Below are 22,868 nucleotides of genomic sequence, written 5' to 3' on the forward strand. Positions count from 1 at the left end.
TTAGACATATAACTAATGATAATAATTATAAATAAAAAAATAATCAATTAATTATAATTAGAGATATTTGAATATATTTAAATGACAGACGTAGCTTTTTTTCACTATTAGTTCCATGTTTTAATATTTACTTTTTTAATTTTATCTTCTAATTTTTCAAATGTTTCGTTAATTATTATTGAACAATATTATTTTAAAAGATCGGTTTCTTTATCGATTAAAATTTATTAATTTATTTTTTATGCAAAAATTTAAATTTAAATTTACTAGCAGTATTAAATTTGCTAGTGATTAATTAATTATTTTGTATTAAAACACTGTTATTAATACTTTTAATACTCAAAATAATTAAAAACAGAAGTAATAATTATTCAGCCTTACTAGCCAGATTTATTTAATCAGTAAGACACTACGTTTCAACCCTAAATCAAGTGCGAAAAGTCACCATAAATACATATAACTCACGCGAGATCTTATAACATGTGCCCAAGTATATCATCTAAAAAACAAATATAATGTGATGCAGTAGAACATTCTAAAAACAGTAAACTTTCATAACAATATAGTCAATAATCTATACAAAACTTACAATTAGCGTGCATCGTATGAAACAATAAATTTAAATTGACAAGCATTATAATATGATCCACAGTCGTGTGACATGTCTGTTGTAACCGAGATACGTTGCAATATTCAAAATAATTAATCACTAGTTAATGTAACACAAGTATTAAATTTTTGTACGAGTCATTTCATACTGTTAATATTTTTAAAATAATATAACTCTAATCATATAACTTTAATTTAAATGTTAAATTTGAGAATTTTGTGAAATTTATTAATTACAAATTAATAAATATTTATTTTTATTAAATTTTTATTAAATTAATAAAAATTTATTAATTACAAATTAATAAATAAGTGATTGGATTAATAAATAAGGATAATTCTTAAATCACTTTCACTTTATTCTCTTTTTTCTTCAACACGAGCAAAAAAATGATGCATTAATTCTATTATATCGCACGTCAAATATTGTTTAATATTGTTTAATAAAATTGTCAGAAATATCCAAAAATAATACACTCAAATACTATGATAACATTTATTAAGCACAGGCATTATCGATCAATTAATTAATATCAAATAATCTAAAACAATAATCATGTCTAGCTAGTTTGCACTAACTTTTCGCTATATAAATCTGAATGAGAGAGCTTAGTGATGACTTTAAAAAATATTTTCGATAACGTCAATGTCCTAAATCACATCTTGAGAGAAATAAGCAGCATGTCATTGCACACTGCGATCAATAAAATCTTTATAACCGAGCTCGTGTGACCGCAAGTAGGAAGAACAACGTTATATGTATGCGCGTCTCACGCCGTCGCATATACATCCCTCAATACAACCTTGCACTCGCGTGACTTCATCCAAGGCCGCGACCCCCCGACTCCAGCATGCTGTCACACTTCTCGTACCCTTAATTCTCTTGCGCACCAATCGGCTGTGAGATTTCACGGATACATATAGAGGTTCTGCCCTTATTATCGTGTCCGGCAATTTATTTTCTGTGTAACATTGTCGGCAATAATTCTTGATCGAATTGCTGTCGATTGTGAGATGACAATTATTTTCGTGGCATGACACGATCGTGAATATGAAAAGATATTGTAAATTTTGTTATACATGCATGTATAATAATAACAAATTTGTCATTTATGGAATCTTACTAAATTGACAAATTGATTGAAAATTATCGTTGACAATTTTGATGAATAAAAATTGTAATTATTTCTTAAAAAAAAACTAAAACTATGATAATAAAAAACACTTTTATATGAAATCCTCAAATAAAACTATCAAGATGGGTTATATTTTATTTGCGGAAAATAACACACAAAACATAAATAACTTTTTGTCTCGAAAATAGCAAACAAATAAAATTAAAAAATGTTAAAGATTCAGTGAAGTTATAGCAACGAAAATGTTGACAGAGAAGTAGTTACTAAATAACTACTTCTTGGAACACAAGTAATGTTTCCGAATATTCTGACAAATTACTTCTAAAAATAATGTCGAGCTATCGCCTACTGGACAGTGTCCAATAATCGCCACGAGCGAAGCTCGATAACGAAATGTCAGCTGATTCGGTCATCTGATATTTATTTATTAGCTTTACACGCTGTTAATCCATGTTTATTTCATAAAAATAGAAGTTAATCTTACCGGTTATCGATGCAGCTGCACAACGCTTGTATTTAATCCATGTTTAAATAAATTATTGCAAAGTATATTAATCGTTATTTTATCCCAAACGTGTTTGTTAATGTCAGCAACATAGAGATCTTGAAACTAGAGGGAATTGTTATATAAAATGCTTGATTTCTTAAGATTTTCCACATATATAAATGGGAATTTGGAAAAAAAGTTAAAGATGGAAAATCTTATTAGAACAATAGGTATTTAGTACAAATCTTTACCTCGAGCCTAATGATCGGTGGGAATGCGTCTTCTTTCGTCATTACTAAATAATAAACTGTATATTCTCTTTGACAAACTCTACGGACACGCACGCTCTGTAAGCACCATGCTGAAGACGTAGACTGCAGGATATTAATAGAGTTCTATGTTATTTTTGTTAAACTCCTATATGTCATGCCTTTGTTAAGTAACCGCAGCAACCTTTGCGCTAATATTTGAAGTTGGTACATTAACAATTACGTGAATTTATTAACGCAATATTTATTTTAGCACATTGACATATATTGCCTTTACTGTATATATTAATTATACATTCATGTCATATTGATATAAATAAAATATAATATGAAATTAATAATTTATTGTAAAATCGGTTAGAATTTTTTCACGCGGAAAATTGCGGAAGTTATCGATTTATCGGACACACATTATGTAAATTTTTATTTCTACATAAAAAATGAATATCTATAATAGAAAAATAAATTCTCTTCAATTATTAACTTTTTTCGAATTGTATAATTATTTTTAAAATGTGTATTTACAATAAAATAAAAACAATGCATTTGATATTTCGATATAACTTTTTAAATTATTCAAGATGATAAAAAATGTAAAAATACTAATGTGAATTTACATACCTATTACGTTCATTGCAATATTTATACAATATATTATATATATTGTCGTAATAAAAATCGGATAATTTTACCAATTTTTATTTAATCCATTTATAAATTGCATTATATATTTTGTACAAAATAAACATTAATTCCACCAGAAACTGATCGAGAAACTCGGAGTAAGAGCAGTTACATGATGCCACCATTTTGGCGGAATATACAACATTTCTCCAGGTTTTAAATAAAACGTCATGCCACTAGCTTTACGAAAATTCGGCCATTTGTCGTAATCTGGCCTTACAGGATCTACTTGCGCAGTATTGTTAAGCAATCTACTGTCATAAGGATACAAATTATCTGTCTCGGCTGGAGAATACAAGATAACTCTTTTGTAGCCAAATATCTAAAAATAATAATAATAATACTATAATAATGTGATATAAATAATACACTAATTATTTATAATATGTAAGATAAAATATAAAATTAATAAAAATAGTTTTTAATATTTTACTCAAACAATTTTCATTATGTCTTTTTACCTGAGAAAGCAGATTATTTTTTGGATCAAAGTGTAAAGGCGACACTGTATTAGCAGGTCCAAACCAAGCATTTATATCAACTTCCGAAGATTCTGCATCGTTCTCTTCATTATCCGAAAAGCAGCAATACTCTGGTACTTCGAAATCCTCTTTCAACTCCGGTATCTAAGATTAATTTAAAAATTGCGTTTTTACATAAGATTTCACCAAGTATGCAACGAATTAATACCTGCTCAAATAATTGATGTTGTGCTAAATAACCAACTTCGCTATTATGTACAATAACGTGTTTTTGTAAAAATTCAGAAAAATTAATAAGATGCTGTGTCCAATCATCTTCAGTATAACGGGATCCAATTTCAATCGGTACTGTCCGAGAGCCCGCGATCTTATTCAAATAGTTAGGATTTTTCCATAACTTTAATGCTTTCCAGTGATTGATACAATCTAATGAACCGTGTAAAAATTTATATTTTATATTCTTTTTTAATTTTTTAAAAATATATGTTAAACTACTAAATGTTTATGCTATTAACGGTGAATAAAATTTAGAATTATGTTATGACATGGATTTTATCATAATACAAAATCAATATAAAATATTTTATTAACATATACTAAGTTTGATTCATGTATACTAAGTTTGAACATTCGTACCTGTTAATAAAGCCGGTAACTTTGGCATAAAAATTTTATTGTAAAATGTTTGCATTGAAGGTTTTTCGAAATGTCTATCCGGATAATTAGACATTAAGTAGTTAGTCTCTTCGTGATTAATTGAAATATCTTCCACATTTATAGTATGAGATTCTTCTAACAAAATTTGCAAAATAAAATTGATTTCTAATTTTTAAATAGTTTAATGTGTTACGTAATAATTATTACATTAATATTTTTATATTCTTACCAGCACAATAGTTGTTTAACTTCGTGGCAATAGCCGTCAATAAGTTTGGTATACTAGGAAGAGGTGCGCCCAACAGAATGCCTCTATCAATTTCATAAATAATATTTTTTAATATAGTTGTCTTTTTCTTCTCTTTACCAACACAATTTTTCGTGTTTATTTCGTATTGAAGTTCTAATAATACAGCCTAAACGGTCAGATACAATTCCAAGTAAAATTCATACGGGTCAATAAAAGTTTTTGCAAAGTAATATAAATATGTTTGATTGTACATCAATATTTTGTACCTTAATAATAATACATAGAGAATAACAATATCTGTATTCTAGTGGAACATCTTTCCAGTAGCCTGAATTTAGTACCTCCCATGTGCGATCTAAGCAAGCTTCCACTCTTGTTATCGAAGCACTTATCCATTTTTCTGAAGTTCTTATGAAGAAAACAAAATTTATATTTATATAAATATTTTTGTTGAATGTTACATAAACTACTTGTTGTTTCAAATAGATCTAAACCAGCTATGAAATTCCTACTTTAATAGTCATATAATTTCATACAAATTTTAACTTTTTTGCATATTTTTACATCAATTAATTTAAATAAATAATATAAGATTATACTCTAATGTATTTCAAACTAATTGATTTAATCAAATTTTGGCTTTAAGTTTGTGATAAATATATATGAAATAATGTTGCCTATTATTTACAATTCAATATTTACAATTGTTTATCAGATGTTTGTAGTACGTTGATTATAGATGTCAAATGTAGTTTTATTTCAATAGGTATACTTTCCAATTCTTTTGTTAACAATTCCCAAGGGATTGTTATGATAGAATCACTGTGAGCCATTCTCTGTAAATTATTTCAGGGGTTTACCAATCATGATTATATAAAATATAATCAAAACGTCTTTACTCTTATAAAAAGATGCTTCTGCTATACATGGGTTTACTTAAATATGACCATCGTACAATAACATAATCAGCTAAATAATACAAGATTTTTCCAGTTAGCGAGAAGGTTTTAACTCTACAAAAACTTTCTATGAATACAATAACATTTTCTGAGAGAAATAGGATTTTAAACAAAAACGCTATGACACATAGAGGTACACAAGTGCCAGGACCATTGCATAAAATGAGCTCTGGTTTTTCATTCCATAAAATTGGAAGACAGTTTAGCGTGGCAAGTATAGTAGTCCAAACTGATGTAAAGTATGACTGCTGAACTTCCCGACTTCTATAAATTTCTATAATTTTGTGATCATTATTGCCACTCTCCAGATTCCTAATTTTTTCCGCGCTAAGTTGATCCGTCCAAGCGTGAATGTACACTCTGGGTGAATAATTCTTAATATTTAAGTGTTTAATGATTCGTAGCATTTCAGCTGTATGTCCACCAGATCCTAATATTATCATTGTTTTAGCGGGACAAAACTTCTCTCTGGACTTGCTTTTGATGAATATCAGATAACATGCTCTTACAAGTGTCAATACACAAACAAGCACAAAGAAGATGAAGCATTCTGCGTACATTTTCCAGTTCTGCAATCTGAAAAAAGTATTTATAAAATAAAATATGTACCACACAAATTTGCAAAAAGTTAAATTACCTATAATAATAATTCCTACTAATTTCACTAAGAATTTTGTTTCAGCTCATCACTGTAAACAATAAGAGATCACAACTTAAGTTTAAAAAAATATTTATTTTTATAAATGGGTTTTTTTTACTCTTTGTAATAAAATTTGTACTTTTTGTACTACTTTAAGTAGCAATAACGCTAAAATCAAAACTTTGGGAATTATTCAGTTTAGCGATCTCAAAACCAAAATTAACAAACTTATACTCATTCAATGCGTTTGTGTACAAATCTGGAAGAAAAAACTATCGCTCTGTCTCAGGAACCGAGATATTAATCATTAAAGTTTACGATTAGCGAGGTTAGAAAATCTGTCATACCCACTGATCTAAATCTGGATAGCCGACGACGCGCGTCCGTGAAGCCAATTGAAAGTCCGTCATCTTAGAGGGCACATAATCAGACCAGACTGACCAGAGTATTATCTAAGATCTAAGCAATCCAGCATGAAAGCATTATGTGCCACTGGCTTAATTTATACAAAAAGTATATAAAATATATATGCTTATATAATTTTTGCATTAAACAAAAAGTAAGAAATTCAAAGTAAAAATTTACTTAATTATTTTAAATTTTGTAATATACATATATTTGTAATATTTTTATATATAATCAGAAAGAAAGGTTTCTCTCTGACATAAAATTGAAAGTAATCGACGAAATCCAATTTAATCGATTACGATTAATCGAATCGACGTTTCTCGTTAGGATAGGCATTGCATCAGAAATTGATTCAAAATCCGCTATTTTGTATTATTTCGACTTCAGATTTAAAATAAAAAATCTAAAAAAACCTTTATATAAAATATTATACGTAAATAAACTAATAGTTAATTTTAATTTAGCGGCTATATTAAATCCGCCATTTTAATTTTTTACTTCAAATTTGCAATTAAGACCCTTAAAATTCTCCATGTACATACTAAGGACGGGATTCATAGACCGATCTTAAGCTCAAACATTGTCTTAAGTCTAGCTTCGAGCCGACTTGAGACTTACTTAACCAATGAAATAACAGCATTGACGTCTCAAGATCGTGCTTAAGCTGGAACTTGAATAAGATTTGACTATGAATTCCGGCCTAAAATTAAGCAAAATATATGTTCAGCAGAAAAATTTTTGACAAAGAATAACATTACAAAATTTCTTAGAGAATAGTTCCACGTTTCACGAGTTCAAACTCATTGCAATTTTCACTGTAAAAAGTTAAATATAATATTTCACGCGATTGAAGAAATAATATTAAATAAATTAATATTTTACATTTGAGACCATAACAATAGCATTAGATCAGGCCAATTCAAATTCAGCTCGCGCTTCCACCTCTGTCTTGATAGAATAAAACAAAGAATAAATAAAAAAAAAAAGATATTAAAGAACCTATTTTGTTGCCGAGTGTCTATTTCTTTTTGTTTATTCTTAGTTTCACTCTATCGAGATGGAGAAATGAAAGTGTGTTCGGCTTAGGAGAGTTGTAAGCTGAATTTGGACAGGTCTACATTAAATGTATGGATAATAATTTAAGGGATTAAAAATAATGTAATGTTTTTGCCAAATGTTCATTAAAATTATTTATTTTAAAGTTATTTAAGCTAATCAAATTAATACGCGCTTTTGTTGTATTAATATAGATAATCGTACACAAAGTATTAATACTATGATTATTATAACTTATAAACTAATTCCGAAATGAAAGGAAAATATAAAAGTCAAACTGAAAGTGTTACTGTACACGCACGCGCACACACATATATTCTCTCTCTCTCTCTCTCTCTCTCTCTCTCTCTCTCTCTCTCTCTCTCTCTCTCTCTCTCTCTCTCTCTCTCTCTCGCTCTCTCTCTCTCTCTCTCTCCCTCCTCTTTTTTTAAGAATAATGATACATAAATATGTTTTCAAACAATACTCCAATGCTGTTAAACCGTCCATTTTATTACAGTATAGTTTCATCGTTAATCCTCAGATAGAATTCCTCAACTATTTTCCAACTTGTTGAAGCAATACATAAAGATACTTCTTACAAAAGTTTACCCTTGAGTATCTCATAAACCATTTTATTCCTAAAGTACGGCATATCATCCTGCGTGAAAGTTATTTTCTTGTTTGCACAGACATATTCGGCAAACATGCAAGAGAACACGCCACAGTCGCTGCCGTTCATCTGTTGCGGAATATTCTTGGCAGACTGTAATTTCCAATCATTCATATTATAAGGTTGTTTCTTTTTATCTAAACTCTCATCCTGTAAATATTGTTTTAACGCTGCCAGACACTTTGGATTACTGCTCCCCATACTGTCATAATAAATAATCGTTTTATCCCGGAAGTCTACTATCGACATACACCAGTGAATATCAAGATGTATAGGCACAACCATAAGATCTTGTGCAAATATGTCTATCTTCCTAGTCCACCGCTTCAGAGACGAATGACCACCCGACAAAAGTTTTGGATAAAAGAATGTGTTCATTGCATGTACTTTTGGATACTTATCCAAAGATGTGCCTCTAGCAATCAATAAATTCATGTAGAAGTTTATTACTTCGTCGTTCAGCCAATTTAAGTCAGCTAGTGTGTAGAGGTCCTTCCGTGTGATCCTTAGACCAAAACCTTCCGCAAGAACTTCACCCGGAGAGCCTGGTGCAATAGCGTTCCTCACTTCTCGCAACATCTCGTCGGTCAAGGCCGGCAATGCCGGTTCCACCTGCTCGTCTCTATCATCTAGCACAGACAGATATAATTTCATAGAACGTGCCAATTGTTCTTCCAGAGCTGCTTCTCTTGCATATCTGTTGTGTTTCGATAGGACACACGTCATCTTCTTCAGTTCTTCAGCCTCCCTGTGCCGTTGTTCAATTCGCTCGTTGTATCTTTTAGTAACTTGTGGGATGAAGTCTTGTCTCATGACAGCTTTCGCAGCCAGCTCATCGCGCAATGAGTTAGTTGCGACAACTTTAACGGGCAACTTTGTCGATGGAGGTTTCACCAAACCACTCGTACTGGGTCTATCAATTGTAATCACTTTGTCAGGCTGCATATACCTCGATGTGATACTTTTCTCATTATAATCAAAAATAGGAACTTTTTCTTTGTCTATCCTAGTACAGTTTGATGTGCAGCCTCTATGACGGTATGGTGCCGTCATCGTCTTAGACGTATTAGTGACAGACGATTGAATTTTGTTGGACGTCGCCAATTCCGATTGTTTTTCTAGATCAATCACTTCTATAGGTTTGGGTATAGAAGTGTATTCAACATGTTTGTCCAATACTTGTATCCTATTTGGAAGCAGATTTTGCAGCATCTCTTCATACTGATATTTTTCTTTCAACTGATTAGTTTTGGATAATGTGGGAGACTTGTGACAGGTATCTGCCATCCTGTGTTTGTGATGGAAAAAATGCTCCATACTTGATTTACTGTGATGCAGTTGTGTGCAAGTAGATTTACAACTGGGAGACGTAACTTTGTAATATTCATAAGATTGTGGTTGTTTCTTATGAGTACCGTTCAACTGTGTGCATGGTCTCACTGGCGAACATTTCTGCTCGCCTAGACAAATGATATCATCATCGTCGCTATCATCAATATAATAGGGCTCCATTGTGTGTGCTATATTACAATTGGATTTAAATCTCTTGGGCGTTGCATATTCCTCCTCAAAGCTGCAATCCTCGGAAGCTTTCCGTTTCTTAGAACCTTCATCCACCCATCGAAAGATTTTCTTCAGAAAATCAAATATCATAGTCATTGTTAATACATATATTTATTCCGATTTTATTATTGTCCAGCATATGCTATTAATGTAGCGCAATCTAAAAAACAAAAAAAAAAGAAATTCTTACATGTAACATAGTACAAGTTTCAATATATAAATTTTTAATATATCTTATACATAAATATTACAAAGCTACAAATTATGCAGTAAAGTTTCATAGAAACTACAAGTATCAAAAGTTGTACATATCATATCTAACATTAATAACATACTTGTCCATTTCAAGATTTTAATTATCTTGTAAAACAAAAAAATATATATATATATACTTGATCTATGCAAGATAATTGTGTGTGTGTGTGCGCGCGCACGTGCACACACACACACATACACACACACATACTTTCTATGATAAAGTATGCTCTTTCTTCTACAATTATATATTTTCAAAATATAATAAAATTATTTACATGGAATTTTTATACCAGGAATTTAGACAAACCAGATGAATAAGTAAATGTTGATCTGTATCTTGTTTGATCTCTATTAAAAACACCAAGTATGCAGAAGCCAATAATAAAAATTCAACCTAAAACCAAAGATTTTTATTATCACATATATTAAATAAAATTATTAAAATTATCACTAATTGAAATAATATGGGTGCCCTGTTCTTTATTGATGTAAAATAAGTTTACTTAAAATTGAAATAAAATAATATAATTGAAATAAAAAACAATGCTTATTTGATATAACATAACTAAAAAATTATCATTTTTCAATATCTAAACAAAAGGATTCCAATAGGAATTCAATACACTGAGTGAAGTGCTAAAGATATTTTTATTTCCTTATAATTGGTAAATTGTTACAACAAAATCACATTTGAAAATAATATTACAAAATTTTTGTGATTTAAAACATTCAAACTAAAAAACTTTTGAATTGTGTCACTATTATAAGAAATGATATATGTATAAATTAGCAAAGAAAAAAGGGTACAAAAAATTTAAACCACAAAGAATAAATGTTGTAAATGATTTAACTACAAAAACACAAAACATATATGTCTTAACCGAAAAAAATAGTAACGTGAATATCGTCACACTTTTCGGCGACATATACGTTGATATCTTATCGGTCAAAGAGTTTTTTACACTCTCGCATTTAGATGTTTTCATATGTAAAGATGCCTCTAGAATGCATTAGCGCGGAATAACGCAAGCAACCAAATTCATTATAAATATAAATCTTGTAGATCAGCGTGATATGAAGTTAACCTCAACACGCGGCATGCAACACGCACTTTATTCCTGTCGGTGCTTACTCAAGAAACTGCGCTAAATTCGCCGTATAGCCGTCAAGATAACGATTAGTTTAAATGATATTTTCTCGTCCGGTCTGGGCGATTTGTCGTTCACGGATGTCCACGGAACTTAATTTGGCAAACGTTGCGAATAGCGGTGACACATCTCGTACATATCGCGCAATATCGCGCTCGACACCTTGCATCGCTTTTACACGAGAACCTGCTCCGAGCAGATTCACTACTCCCCGGCCCGCGCGTACTTTCTCATCTACTCAAGCGCACTCTCTTTCTTTCTTTCTGTACTATGGCCGGTATTCATAAAAGCCCTCACACATGAATTGACATAACCATACAGTAATGCCCAGTCTACAATGAGTCGTTGGTCGTTGGTCGTAAGAAATTTAACCAATCACAGTTGATCTTAGAGAAGAATAACCGAACATAATTGGTTAAATTTCTTACGACCAACGACCAACGACTCATTGTAGACTGGGCATTAAAGTTTCGGTAACCCGACAATTTCCTCAAAAAATGAAGGAGTGATGTTGGTACTAACGAAAGTCCCTAAACACTAAATTTTAATTTTTGTGTATTAGCAGGTTATTTGACATTATATTGTAGATTCATTTATTATTTGTATTTGCACCGCGCATACGTTTTCGCGCTGACAGATTTATTACTGATGCAGTTTTACTAATCACAAAAATTAAAATTTAGTGCCTACGGACTTTCGTTAGTACCAACATCACTCCTCCATTTTTTGAGGAAATTGTCGGGTTACCAAAGTTTCGACGCATCGGATTGGGCGACCGTAACCGTAACCTGCCGTAACCGGTTGAATCAAGTACGTGATTGGTCGAAAGAAGTTTTTTTCAATAATTACTATGTGTAATCGTTTGTATTTCGTATGAAGAGATTTGAAGTGCAATTAAAAAGGTTTGTGAGTCATTTGTTTATTTGTAATTAATTATTTTTCCACCCGACACTTAGCCGGAATATATTAATTAAACAAAGTTATTATAAGGAATCGTTTGAAGTTTGTATGAAAAGTTATGAAGTTTGATTAAAAAGGTTTGTGAGTGATCCAAATACATTTTATTTAATTCGTGAAAGTTAGCCGAAATTTACCGACAATATGTAACGGCATGAGCATGCGCAGCGGTCACATTTGCATGCTCTTTAGCTGTAAACTCATTTGACTTGTTCTTTTTCGCTGCACTGCTGCACTGGTGCAAGGTTAGAGACAAATGGTCTGTTCTTTCTAGCTGCACTGTTGCACCGGTGCAATAAGTTAAAGTAAGACAAGTATATTTTTTCTCATTCTAACTTATTATTGCACCAGTGCAACAGTGCAGATAGAAAGAACAGACCAACAATTATGCAAAAAGTGCACGAAATTCAAATGTGTATGTATTTAATGAGAATCCCGAGCATCTCGTTTTGCGTGGAAAGTCGCAAACCTATATGGTGCAGAGAATGCTTCGCACGCACACACACACACGAGGGGGGGGGGGAGTGCCTTCGGCCCCTCCTCCCGCACCCACCCCGTCCAAGTCGTTAACCTATGTGGATTTTACTTTGCTTGCAATGTACCTGGGCAATCCATGTACATGGGTCCATATGGCAATCCATTGGTACAAGAGGCGATGCGCGGAATAAAAAACAAACTATATAAAAGTTTTACAATTTTTAAATCTAATATATTTTTATGCATGATTAGCATTACAAAAACAATCGATAAATAGCAGCAAATAAATTATAGTCTTTTTAAAATTTTACTTTAACATTTAAAAATTTTCGCAAGTAAACAAATTTTTATATCTCGTACAAAATTTACATCATATAGACAAAATTATAAAGTTTCCATTAAAATACTCTAATATTTAAAATATCTTATATAAAGACTAATATCGATGACATACTATACTTATCAACATTTATAACATCATAGCTTAAATATATGTGATATTATTTGATGTATATTAGTGTTAATACATAAATTATATCAAATATATTTTAAGCAGATATATTTTAATAAATAATACTGTACATATTGTCAAGGTCTTCAACAATATTTCAATAAACATTAACACTAATAGTAACATAATATTAATATTAATATAATTTAACATAATATTAATAATATCAGTCAATAATATATAATAATTAAACATATTGTAATACATTGTATGTAATTTTTTAATCAAAAATTATAATATGGATTTTATCTAGGGTATTGGTCATACATACGAGAAAAGTACAAGAATTTTAATGAGTTTATCAAAGATATAATTTAATATTTTCGACATATCTGTTAATATATTTGTTATTATTGAAAAGACAATACTATCAGTTATCATTTACAAGAATTTACTAAATTCGAATAAGAGTTATGATATGTACATAAAGTATAACTGTTACTTTCTTCAGAATCTGAAGAATTTGTGTCATATGTTTTTGTTTGGAAAAATATAACGTGAATATCCTTATGATCTACTCCAGTTTTCTTTAACGCTTCATTTGAATGCCTTTTACTGTTATAATTTATGATTTTTTTACTATCAAAGGATGAAATTCGTTTCTTATTTTTATCTAAATTATCGGTGGCATCGTCGTTGTCATCCTCACTTGAAAAAAACATAAATCTTTCATTTTCATGTGGCTGTAAGGAAGTAGTTGCTGTCTGCGTATCACTATCAAAAGATCTAATTTCGACAACTTTATTATGTTCTTTGTTTTCTTTTATCGATCTAATATCCTTTTGTACAATCTTTTTTGATTCATTTATTGATACTTTTAATCTTTTTCTAGGATGTTGTATCGATCGAACAAAATCGTCTTCATCTGATGATGTAAAAGTTAAAATTGAATATTTATTACGATCTTGGCATAATTTATTACGATTATTATTTCGAAATGTTTTCTTCTGAAATGCAGAATCCGAGTCTGCTCTATTAAATACTTGGTTTCTACTTTGTCGCTCTGTGAATTTATGTTGCTCAATAGAATGTTCAATTCGCTGTAAAAGTACAACTGGATTTAAATTAAGAGAAGACAAGTATTGTTTATATTTTTCACTTTTTATGGAAATTGTGTCATCATATTTCCGAAACGTACGGTCGTCTTGTTTATCCAAATTATTGTGAGAGTCTGATAAATTCTTGAAAGAACCGTCAATATTGGAATCTTTAATCTTGTTATTTATGTATTCGTATTTATTACTAATGTCTGTAATTTTGCTGCAATCAAATTCTCTTACCTCTTTCCTTTTAACTTTCTTCGAGACAAAATTCTTTTTAATGGAAGAATGTTTACTTACATCTTCATGAATTGAAGTTGTTTTTCTCTTGATTGTATCATCAAGATCGAAAGCAGGATGTAAACTTTGTTTTGTTTGTTGTTGAGATAATCTATTTGTGCCATGTGTTTCGGTTAGTATTATATCTATAGGAGAATCTCTGCCTGTATATAACTTCTTACGATGAAGTGTTGTCATACTTGTATCTTTTGCAATAATTTCAGATATGACGTTTTCTAATATCTGTTTTTCGTGAAAAGTATCCATCTTTGTAATATTTGCATTAGATAGAATGTAAGCTGCAGTATCTACAGAACTGCAAGATGAATCATTTTTACACTTTTGCTTATCATCTGTAGCATTATTTACAGTATGTACTACATTTGTGACCGGAGATGCTGAAGGCGACACTAAAGATGTAATTTCTTTCTCACTTAGCGACGAACCAGTTTCAGATAATTCATTCTTTTCATTTAGAAGTGCTTTGTAAGGTAGATTACCAGTATTTATCCAATATTGTACAAAAGTGGCTGGCTTACGCATAAGTATTCGTTGTCCATAACTGGATTCTTCTCCACTAACTGCTTTTTCATCTTCCTTTTCTTCAGGTTTTAAAGTATCAACATTTAACTCTATATCATCAGACATCTGAAAATAAAGTATAAATTTTTTGCAACAAGCAAAACAGTGAGCACTGTTAGATAACAAAATAATAAAAGTTCACAAATATGATTTAATAAAAGCATTAAAAGAATGCTGGAGATGTCTGTTTTAATGACAAAAAGACAATAATCTTTTTATTTCTTTTATAAATTTGACACAATTCTTTTCTAGAATTAAAGCATATTAATGGTCTAGATTATGTAGTTTACATCAAAAACACAATTGTTAGTTCACTGTATTTTTAGTTGAATGTGATGTCTGAAGCTGTCATATCATAACAATATTTGCTCGATATAAAAAATCTGTAGTTTATACTCACAAAATTCAAATTTCCAGACTTATAGATAACAGAAATGAATTTTGATTCTCAGTATAAAATCCAATTCACATATTGATATTAATATATGTACTTTAATTCTAGAAGAGGATTTCAAAATCTATAAAAGAAATACATCAAATGTTATTAATAATATATACAAATGATTTTGTTATTGACTTTGATCAAGTTTGACAGGTACTCTAGCATCCCCTTAAGGAACTTAACAAAAACTTTAATGAAGGAAACACATACCTCCTTGGAATACTTATCAAATAAGTTGTCCCAAGTTTTCTCTCGAACTTCCAAAAGTTCTTTTGGTATTTGAAAATTAAAGGTATTGTCTTTGGTTCCAGTAATTCTATATATATGTAAGTTAATAATATATGTATAACAATATTCATTAGAAATAATAATACAAAAAATAGTCTCTTTTAAAATTCATTTACTATAACAATAATGTAAATAAAAATTTGTAACTGATATACCAAATTATATTATACCAAAACCACAATTAAAAATGTCAAAACTTTAATCATTTAAATATTTAAAGTAAAAAATTTTTGCAGTTATGTCGGCTGATAGCAAATAAATGTTTTATAAACATTATATGTATACATATATATAGGTTTTAAAGACAATTACTTACTTTTCAATACCTTGGGAATAAGATTGTGAAAGAAAATCATTATTAATGTTTCCATTCACTATGCAATTTTCCATAAGTTATTTTATGTCACCGCGTCAATAACGTTCAACAAAATATTATTTGTAAACAAATAACTCATAACTGTGACCCAGACATGTACGAGCCATGAAAAATAGGTTAAAATGCATTAAAGCCCATAAACATAGTATATCTAGAGTCTAGACTAAGCATTGCAAGACTCTCGTACCTGTCCCCTACTCCCCTGTCGTACTGTTCGTATGTGTGGCGCTTAAATTCTTTCCTTCTAGAAAACGGAGTGGTGGGGATGTCCAACACGAAGAGACAAAATATATGGGGTGCGTTCGGGGAGACGCTATTAGCGCTATCAGCATCAGTTTATCCTTGTTCTACTTTTAATGAGTAATAAAGATGGACTGATGCTGGTAGCGCTAATAGCGTCTCCCCGAACGCACCCATAGGGTGCGTTCGGAGAGCTCACTATTAGCGCTAAGGCACTATAAAAGTGAGTATTCTCACGTCCGCCATTTTTCTTCAAACTAGTCAAGTAACTAGCATGATGTTTTATATATATAATACATCGCAATAACTTTTACAGTCTCAAGATCATAAATATCGTGTCTTCGTTTTATTGTCGCATAAAATTTGGCGTTTCCAAACATTATTGACGTATATATGTACAAAATATATCTAACTTTTCATGCTAGTTACTTGCTAGTTTGAAGAAAAATGGCGGACGTGAGAATACCTACTTTTCTAGTGCTCTATTAGCGCTACGTAGCACTACCGCTGTTCGCGGAGACGCTGGATAGCGCTATCAAAATTATGATGACGTCACTGTCCGTAGCGTTTGACGTCATAAACGCGCGCTATCCATGCTACTGCTTCCGAGGTAGTGCATGGATAGCGTTTGGCTCAATCCCCACCATTGTCTGTTTAAACATCACGTGCTATCTCTCTTTTAAGGTTAGAGAAAATTTATGCGTGATCTTGAAAGTAGAAAATAAGAAATTGTTTATATGTCCTAATGAAAATATTTAATTAACATAAAAATCTCTCTTCATTGAGAGAGAGAGAGAGAGAGAGAAAGAGAGAGAGATCTGTTTCATTGAAATTTATTAAATTTATTAAAATATATTAAAATTCCTTAATATATACTCATTTAAATTTGTTAAAATTTCTTAAAAATCATAAAATTTATTTCATTGTTATTTATTATATAAATAAATTTTTTAAATTTTAATAAATGTTAAATATTAATTTTTAATAAATTTTAATGCATTTTAATAAATCTTAATAAATAATAAAAAGGGATCAAATAAAAAAGTTTCTGTGAAATATTTCATTAATATATTTTTATCAAGGTGATCAAGACTGGATCTTTGAGTTTAATATTATTTTTCATCAAAATATGTATATAATAATATATACTATTTTGATTCATTAGACTGCATGTACTGTTTGTCTTAAAATGCAATCCTTTTCTGTACCAATTGCAAATATGTAAACGACTTAAGTATCATTATTATCAATTAAATTGATAACGTAATCATATATTATTTTAAAATTTTAGTTTAAATAATTAATGCAATTCAAGAGCGACAGTATACGACATAGTGCAAAAGAACATAAATTTACATAAAAAAATTATATTAGGCATAAGCTTCAAACATATAATATTATGTAAAATAAATATAAATTAATAATTAATTAATTTAATTTTGAATTGAGATAGAAAAATGGAACAAAATAAAAATTTATAGGAAATTGTTTAAATTATTTTATTTTATTACATATAAAATAATTTTAATTAAAGAGTAATATATAGGACTTATTAATTATTATTTAATTTATTTAAAAATTAAAAAATTTATTTAATAAGATCGTAAATAACTTTAATAATTTTTATTTTGTGAACTTCAATAATTTCAATTTTCATTGAAAAATTTAATTGTTTAATAATCATTTTATAATTATTAAAATATTGAATATAAAATAAATGTAAACAAATAAGTATCATATATATATAAAGAAAAATAATAATAAATATACTAAGTAACATTGTTAACATAAATAATTATTAATATATATATAAACATTTTGTTAATATTGCTGGCAATGGCTAATCAACTGCCCAACAGTGTTTGCTACGCTATAGCTGTTCACGGAACTCGCTATCACTACCGCGCTATTGGCTCCACGAACAGTTCAGATAGCGTTAGAGTTTGTAGCGTTAATAGTGTCTCCCCGAACGCACCCCAAATAGCACAGCGTCTTCTTAAAGAATTCATAAAATAATCTTCCTTTCTAAACAGTAATGCCCAGTCTACAATGAGTCGTTGGTCGTTGGTCGTAAGAAATTTAACCAATTATGTTCGGTTATTCTTCTCTAAGATCAACTGTGATTGGTTAAATTTCTTACGACCAACGACCAACGACTCATTGTAGACTGGGCATAATTCCTAAGGCCCGGTTCCACAACTCACGGTTAAATTAACTGGTCGATTATTCCATTGGAATTGACCAATCGTATTTGTCGTTAAGCAAAATTAACAAATACGATTGGTCAATTCCAATGGAATAATCGGCCAGTTAATTTAACCGTGAGTTGTGGAACCGGGCCTAAGGAATTCATAGGCTGTGGTCCACTTGACGCTACAAATTCTTCGAAGTGTTTGATTGACCAATCGAAACAAAAATTTTTACGAATTGACCAATCAAAGAATGTTTCGAAACGTTTGTAGCGTCACGTGGACCGTAACCTTTGTGTGTGATGGCCCTAATGGTATATCCACACAATTTGCATAAGCATATAAGCATATACATAAAGAAATTGATTGGTCTACACTGTCTACAGTCTACAAGCACTTACATAAGAAAATAGACCAATCGAATTCCTTATGCATATGCTTCTGCGCTTATGCAAGTTGTGTGGATATACCATAACACTGTCTTGCTGGAAAGCACATATAATGCATATAAGTCTTATTATATATATGCAATTTTGCAAGTTCTCGCTTTGTTTACATTTTGGTTGATGTGTTTATGGTTTATGGCAAGCAATTCACGCATTGACATAAAATGTAATAAAACATTTATGCATATATAAGTAATTAAGAATAAGAATCTGTAAGATCGAAAGGCTTTACAAAAACAAAGAGTATAATTACGCGAGTTACAAATTTTAAAAGTTGGTTTATAAATATGTTTTCAACTATACTACAAGTTTTGTGTAAATAAAACATAATTTTTGTTTAAATAAAGACAACTTATTGTCAAAATACACTCGTAATTTATTTAAAATATATTCTTAAACAAGTATTATTTAAGTATACTAAAGTAACTTATGTTAGTTTTAATTTTGTTTTTTTTAATATTCTTGCAGATTGTAAAGGTTTTTACACCTTGAAAAAAAATATAAGTAAAATTTTGTATCTCAAGAGAAATATACCAAAAAAAATCTCATGAGTAATAAGCAAGGATTTATTGCTGTACATGTTGGTATGTAATTTTTTAAACAATTTTTTAAAATGATTTATAATTAATAATCTAAATTGTTGCAATATATTGTCATTTTTTATTGATAGGTGCAGGACAGCACTCGGCATCGCTCAAAGAAAAGTATCAAAAGTTATGTCGAGATGCATGCAAAGTGGTAAAATTTTCAAGCAATTTAATTAATTGTGATATCTAATTTTGTATTTATAAATTCTGTACTTACAATTATATGTTTTACCAGGCAGCTCAGAGTTTGAAGTCTAATAGTAATGTATTAGATGCAGTGGTTGAAGCAGTAGTGGTATTAGAAGATTCTCCTATGACAAATGCTGGATTTGGATCAAATCTCACATTGAATGGAACAGTAGAATGTGATGCAAGTGTAATGGATGGCAGCAGTTTACAGTATGGTGCGATTGGTGCAGTTAGTGGAATAAAAAATCCAGTCTTGTTGGCAAAGCGTTTGTGTGAGCAGCAATCCATTAAATTTGCATATGGCAGAATCCCACCTAGGTACTATTTTACTTTTAAAACATTAAACAATTATATTCTAATCATTAATATTAATTTTTATTTTCTATTAGTTTTCTGGTTGGAAATGGTGCCCATATTTGGGCACATGAGATGGGCATACAAATCTTGCCACCAGAACAGTTAATATCAGGTATAAGAAATTAGTTAAAAAAATATTAATCAAGTTTTTAGAAAATATTAGAATTGATTTTGTTTTTTCTGTGTAAATCACAAGTTTTATTAGTGTTTTATATTTATTTACCCAATGCATCTGCACTTTCTAGTAAGAGCTCAAAAGATATACAGACTTTATAAAAGGAAAGTAGAAAGTTGCAGTGCAGAAGCTCAAAAGGTAGGGAAGAAGTTTATATTTATAAGAATTATTTTTTATTATAAGAAATAATCATTGTTTAATTATACTGCAGTGTGCTAAGAAAAGGATGGACACAGTAGGTGCAATATGTGTTGATGATAGTGGAAATATCGCTGCGGCTTGCTCGAGTGGTGGCATAATCTTAAAATATCCTGGAAGAGTTGGACAGGTATAATTTATCAATATTTAATTTTTATTTTATTTATCAATTTAAAATGTTTTCTATTTTTGTTATAATTTATCTAGCTTTTTATTCTAATTTTAGGCTGGAGTATGGGGCTGTGGTGCCTGGGCGTGCAAAGATACATCATATTCGGTAGGCACAAGTACTTCAGGTTGCGGGGAGCATCTTGTGCGGACTTCGTTAGCGCGGACAGTCGCAGAAGCTATTTCGGACACGTCTTGTCCGACTACAAGTTTGCATCGAGCTATGAATACAGATTTTATTGGTGCGTTGCAGATTTAATTACACTTAATAAAACGATGCTTAATAAAAATAATAACAATGTTTTTGTGCTCTCTTTAGATTCGAAATTTCTTTACGGACTTGAACAGAAACTTGGTGGCGTTATTGCTATGCGATATTGCCCAGAAGAAGGATTAGGCGATTTTCTTTGGAGCCATTCCACAAATTCTATGATAATAGGTTATATGAATACATGTGAACATTCACCAATGGTATGTATTCCATCTCATTCTATCTTTTTTACTTAATATAGTAAAGTCCTTATACATACGTTTACTTATGTAATATTTTTATTTCTAAATTATTAATCTTTAAAAATAAATAATATAAAATATGAGTTATATATTTAAATACTTTTATTTATAGAGTTATATGTCGGCCCTATCTTCTGATGAAGTAGGTAAAAAAGCTATTGTCGAAGGTGTCTGCTTTAAACTAACAACAGGACTTGACAAAATTTGAGAATGATTATATATGTCTCGGATGTAATGAGTTTGTATAAATATTATTTATAATCTAAAATACTTTATATACAAAATTTTTATACAAAATCATGTTTATTTTATAAAAGGTGTAAATATTACCTAATTGAATAAATTTTCCACGATCACAATCTCTATAGCAAACAAAATTTTATATTACTTTACTGTAAATATATCAATGAGTTGTAAATCGCCTAGCGGTCTGTATCGGATCTTAGTGATGGATATAATTTTTCTATTAAATTTAATTTTCTTAGTTTTATTTTAAACTGTGCGACGACATGATTTAAACGGAATGACGAGAGATCCGAATTCGACCCCCCCCCCCCTCAGCTGAGGTATTGTTTTTCGCAATAAATTTAGTTTTTCGGGGAAGGTGGGATTTTAAGATGCTTTCGAGCATCGAAATTTAGCTTAGTAACTGTGCTTTAAGTCTGACGAATCCTGTCGGTGCGCAGTATAAAATATAGCTAAAAAAAATTAAATTTAATAGAAAAGTCATATCCATCACTAAGATCCGATACAGAACGTTAGGCGATTTACAACTTATTGGTATGTTTAATATATTATAGTCGGTTAGAATTAATGTACTAATATTGTTACTTTACTGTAAATTTTATACTAAATTTTATAGTTAACTTATGTAAATACAATCTTTATTTACTATTAGCATGTGTAAATACATGTATAAATAAATCCCGAACAGTTTAAAATAATCTTTTATTTATATTATCACAAATAAATATGTATATCACATATAATACATATAAAATATAATACATTTTATAAGTTTATAGGTTTAATTTAAAACAAATTTATACGAATCAAGCACATCGATTTTTTTTCTGTATAAACTTATTAAAGTTAAGAACATAAAGTTTTTACTTAAGTTTAATATTACTGCAAAAAGTTATACTAATTTTAAAAAAAAAAGCATTTTAAAGATCATTAAAGTTATTTTGTTAATTTTGTTTGATGTTTCATCAGACTAAAGTAAAAGATATATTTAAAAAAACATTAATTTTTTGTATAATTTTATGTAATTTAAAAATAAAATATATTGCAGAAATGAAACTAAAAGATAGATTTAAAACTTCCTTTTTAAAATGCATTTTTTAAAACTTTCGATTTTATCGAAATTATTTTTTTGTAAAATGCGAGAAAATTCCAAGTGCTTTCACTTGAACGGTTGTGTGGATATACATATATACATATATTTATGTGTACATATCAAGATCACTTATTAAATAGAATAGTATTATTAAGTATAATAATTAAATATTCAAGATAGTGTAAGCATTTTCAAAGTAAGATTAATAACTTACAGTTCACTGTTACTCAAAGATCAAGAATATAAAATGAGTTCGA

At 29.7% G+C, this 22,868-nt stretch overlaps 5 protein-coding genes across 18 annotated transcripts in view; 1 reads left to right on the plus strand and 4 right to left on the minus strand.

The window, feature by feature from the left end:
* Positions 1-2,606, minus strand: part of LOC105837307 (ankyrin-3) — a 31,896-nt gene extending 29,290 nt beyond the window's left edge. For both annotated transcript variants that reach the window (XM_012681951.3, XM_036283534.1), the window contains exon 1: positions 2,484-2,606. In XM_012681951.3, the coding sequence (XP_012537405.2) occupies positions 2,484-2,525 (42 nt within the window). In that variant the 5' untranslated portion in view covers positions 2,526-2,606. The remainder of the gene's footprint in view (positions 1-2,483) is intronic.
* A 123-nt stretch (positions 2,607-2,729) lies between these two features.
* Positions 2,730-6,692, minus strand: LOC105837308 (bifunctional peptidase and arginyl-hydroxylase JMJD5). 6 transcript variants are annotated; one of them, XM_028192712.2, is made up of 10 exons: positions 6,521-6,610; positions 6,171-6,222; positions 6,092-6,109; positions 5,277-5,410; positions 4,841-4,982; positions 4,554-4,740; positions 4,304-4,489; positions 3,876-4,093; positions 3,647-3,811; positions 2,730-3,507 (listed from the first exon to the last, which is right to left on the minus strand). In XM_028192712.2, the coding sequence occupies exons 4-10, from the start codon at positions 5,405-5,407 to the stop codon at positions 3,250-3,252; spliced, it is 1,287 nt and encodes a 428-aa protein (XP_028048513.1). In that variant the 5' UTR covers positions 5,408-5,410; positions 6,092-6,109; positions 6,171-6,222; positions 6,521-6,610; the 3' UTR covers positions 2,730-3,249. The 6 variants fall into 6 exon arrangements, with proteins under 6 accessions (XP_028048513.1, XP_012537415.1, XP_012537412.1 ...); XM_012681961.3 differs by lacking the exon at positions 6,521-6,610 and adding an exon at positions 6,313-6,514; XM_012681958.3 differs by lacking the exon at positions 6,171-6,222 and having other exon boundaries at positions 6,521-6,692.
* A 1,064-nt stretch (positions 6,693-7,756) lies between these two features.
* On the minus strand, positions 7,757-11,488 carry LOC105837320 (sentrin-specific protease 1). 4 transcript variants are annotated; one of them, XM_028192710.2, is made up of 3 exons: positions 11,243-11,488; positions 10,418-10,504; positions 7,757-10,012 (listed from the first exon to the last, which is right to left on the minus strand). In XM_028192710.2, the coding sequence occupies exon 3, from the start codon at positions 9,946-9,948 to the stop codon at positions 8,215-8,217; it is 1,734 nt and encodes a 577-aa protein (XP_028048511.1). In that variant the 5' UTR covers positions 9,949-10,012; positions 10,418-10,504; positions 11,243-11,488; the 3' UTR covers positions 7,757-8,214. The 4 variants fall into 4 exon arrangements, with proteins under 4 accessions (XP_028048511.1, XP_012537438.1, XP_012537439.1 ...); XM_012681984.3 differs by having other exon boundaries at positions 10,386-10,504; XM_012681985.3 differs by having other exon boundaries at positions 10,386-10,504; positions 11,222-11,488.
* Positions 11,489-12,900: 1,412 nt separating this feature from the next.
* Positions 12,901-16,416, minus strand: LOC105830129. 3 transcript variants are annotated; one of them, XM_028194855.2, is made up of 4 exons: positions 16,151-16,415; positions 15,757-15,862; positions 14,904-15,170; positions 14,769-14,838 (listed from the first exon to the last, which is right to left on the minus strand). In XM_028194855.2, the coding sequence occupies exons 1-4, from the start codon at positions 16,222-16,224 to the stop codon at positions 14,806-14,808; spliced, it is 480 nt and encodes a 159-aa protein (XP_028050656.1). In that variant the 5' UTR covers positions 16,225-16,415; the 3' UTR covers positions 14,769-14,805. The 3 variants fall into 3 exon arrangements, with proteins under 3 accessions (XP_012524749.1, XP_012524750.1, XP_028050656.1); XM_012669295.3 differs by having other exon boundaries at positions 12,901-15,170; positions 16,151-16,416; XM_012669296.3 differs by lacking the exon at positions 16,151-16,415 and adding an exon at positions 15,505-15,622 and having other exon boundaries at positions 12,901-15,170.
* A 2,709-nt stretch (positions 16,417-19,125) lies between these two features.
* Positions 19,126-22,216, plus strand: LOC105839246 (threonine aspartase 1). 3 transcript variants are annotated; one of them, XM_012685421.3, is made up of 10 exons: positions 19,126-19,251; positions 19,554-19,669; positions 19,756-19,823; positions 19,908-20,179; positions 20,251-20,330; positions 20,464-20,531; positions 20,605-20,721; positions 20,818-21,001; positions 21,079-21,230; positions 21,385-22,216. In XM_012685421.3, exons 2-10 carry the CDS (start codon positions 19,633-19,635, stop codon positions 21,478-21,480), a joined length of 1,074 nt encoding a protein of 357 aa, XP_012540875.1. In that variant the 5' UTR covers positions 19,126-19,251; positions 19,554-19,632; the 3' UTR covers positions 21,481-22,216. The 3 variants fall into 3 exon arrangements, with proteins under 3 accessions (XP_012540875.1, XP_012540874.1, XP_012540873.1); XM_012685420.3 differs by having other exon boundaries at positions 19,143-19,400; XM_012685419.3 differs by having other exon boundaries at positions 19,143-19,358.
* Positions 22,217-22,868: the final 652 nt, after the last annotated feature.

Source organism: Monomorium pharaonis, chromosome 2 (genome assembly GCF_013373865.1).
Source record: "Monomorium pharaonis isolate MP-MQ-018 chromosome 2, ASM1337386v2, whole genome shotgun sequence".
Lineage (NCBI taxonomy): Eukaryota > Metazoa > Arthropoda > Insecta > Hymenoptera > Formicidae > Monomorium > Monomorium pharaonis.

Coding starts and splice junctions, on each gene's coding strand:
- LOC105837308 (XM_012681958.3), bottom strand. CDS start 6,583: ATGACGGACTTTCAATTGGCTTCACGGACGCGCGTCGTCGGCTATCCA. Junction 4,741..4,840: donor CTCTATGTATTATTATTAAG/GTACAAAATATT, acceptor CTGACCGTTTAG/GCTGTATTATTAGAACTTCA. Junction 3,508..3,646: donor AAAATAATCTGCTTTCTCAG/GTAAAAAGACAT, acceptor TATTATTTTTAG/ATATTTGGCTACAAAAGAGT.
- LOC105837320 (XM_012681986.3), bottom strand. CDS start 9,948: ATGACTATGATATTTGATTTTCTGAAGAAAATCTTTCGATGGGTGGAT.
- LOC105830129 (XM_012669295.3), bottom strand. CDS start 16,224: ATGGAAAATTGCATAGTGAATGGAAACATTAATAATGATTTTCTTTCA. Junction 15,863..16,150: donor TATTCCCAAGGTATTGAAAA/GTAAGTAATTGT, acceptor ACATATATATAG/AATTACTGGAACCAAAGACA. Junction 15,171..15,756: donor TTGATAAGTATTCCAAGGAG/GTATGTGTTTCC, acceptor CTTTATTTTCAG/ATGTCTGATGATATAGAGTT.
- LOC105839246 (XM_012685421.3), top strand. CDS start 19,633: ATGAGTAATAAGCAAGGATTTATTGCTGTACATGTTG. Junction 19,824..19,907: donor GTCGAGATGCATGCAAAGTG/GTAAAATTTTCA, acceptor ATGTTTTACCAG/GCAGCTCAGAGTTTGAAGTC. Junction 21,231..21,384: donor CATGTGAACATTCACCAATG/GTATGTATTCCA, acceptor TTTTATTTATAG/AGTTATATGTCGGCCCTATC.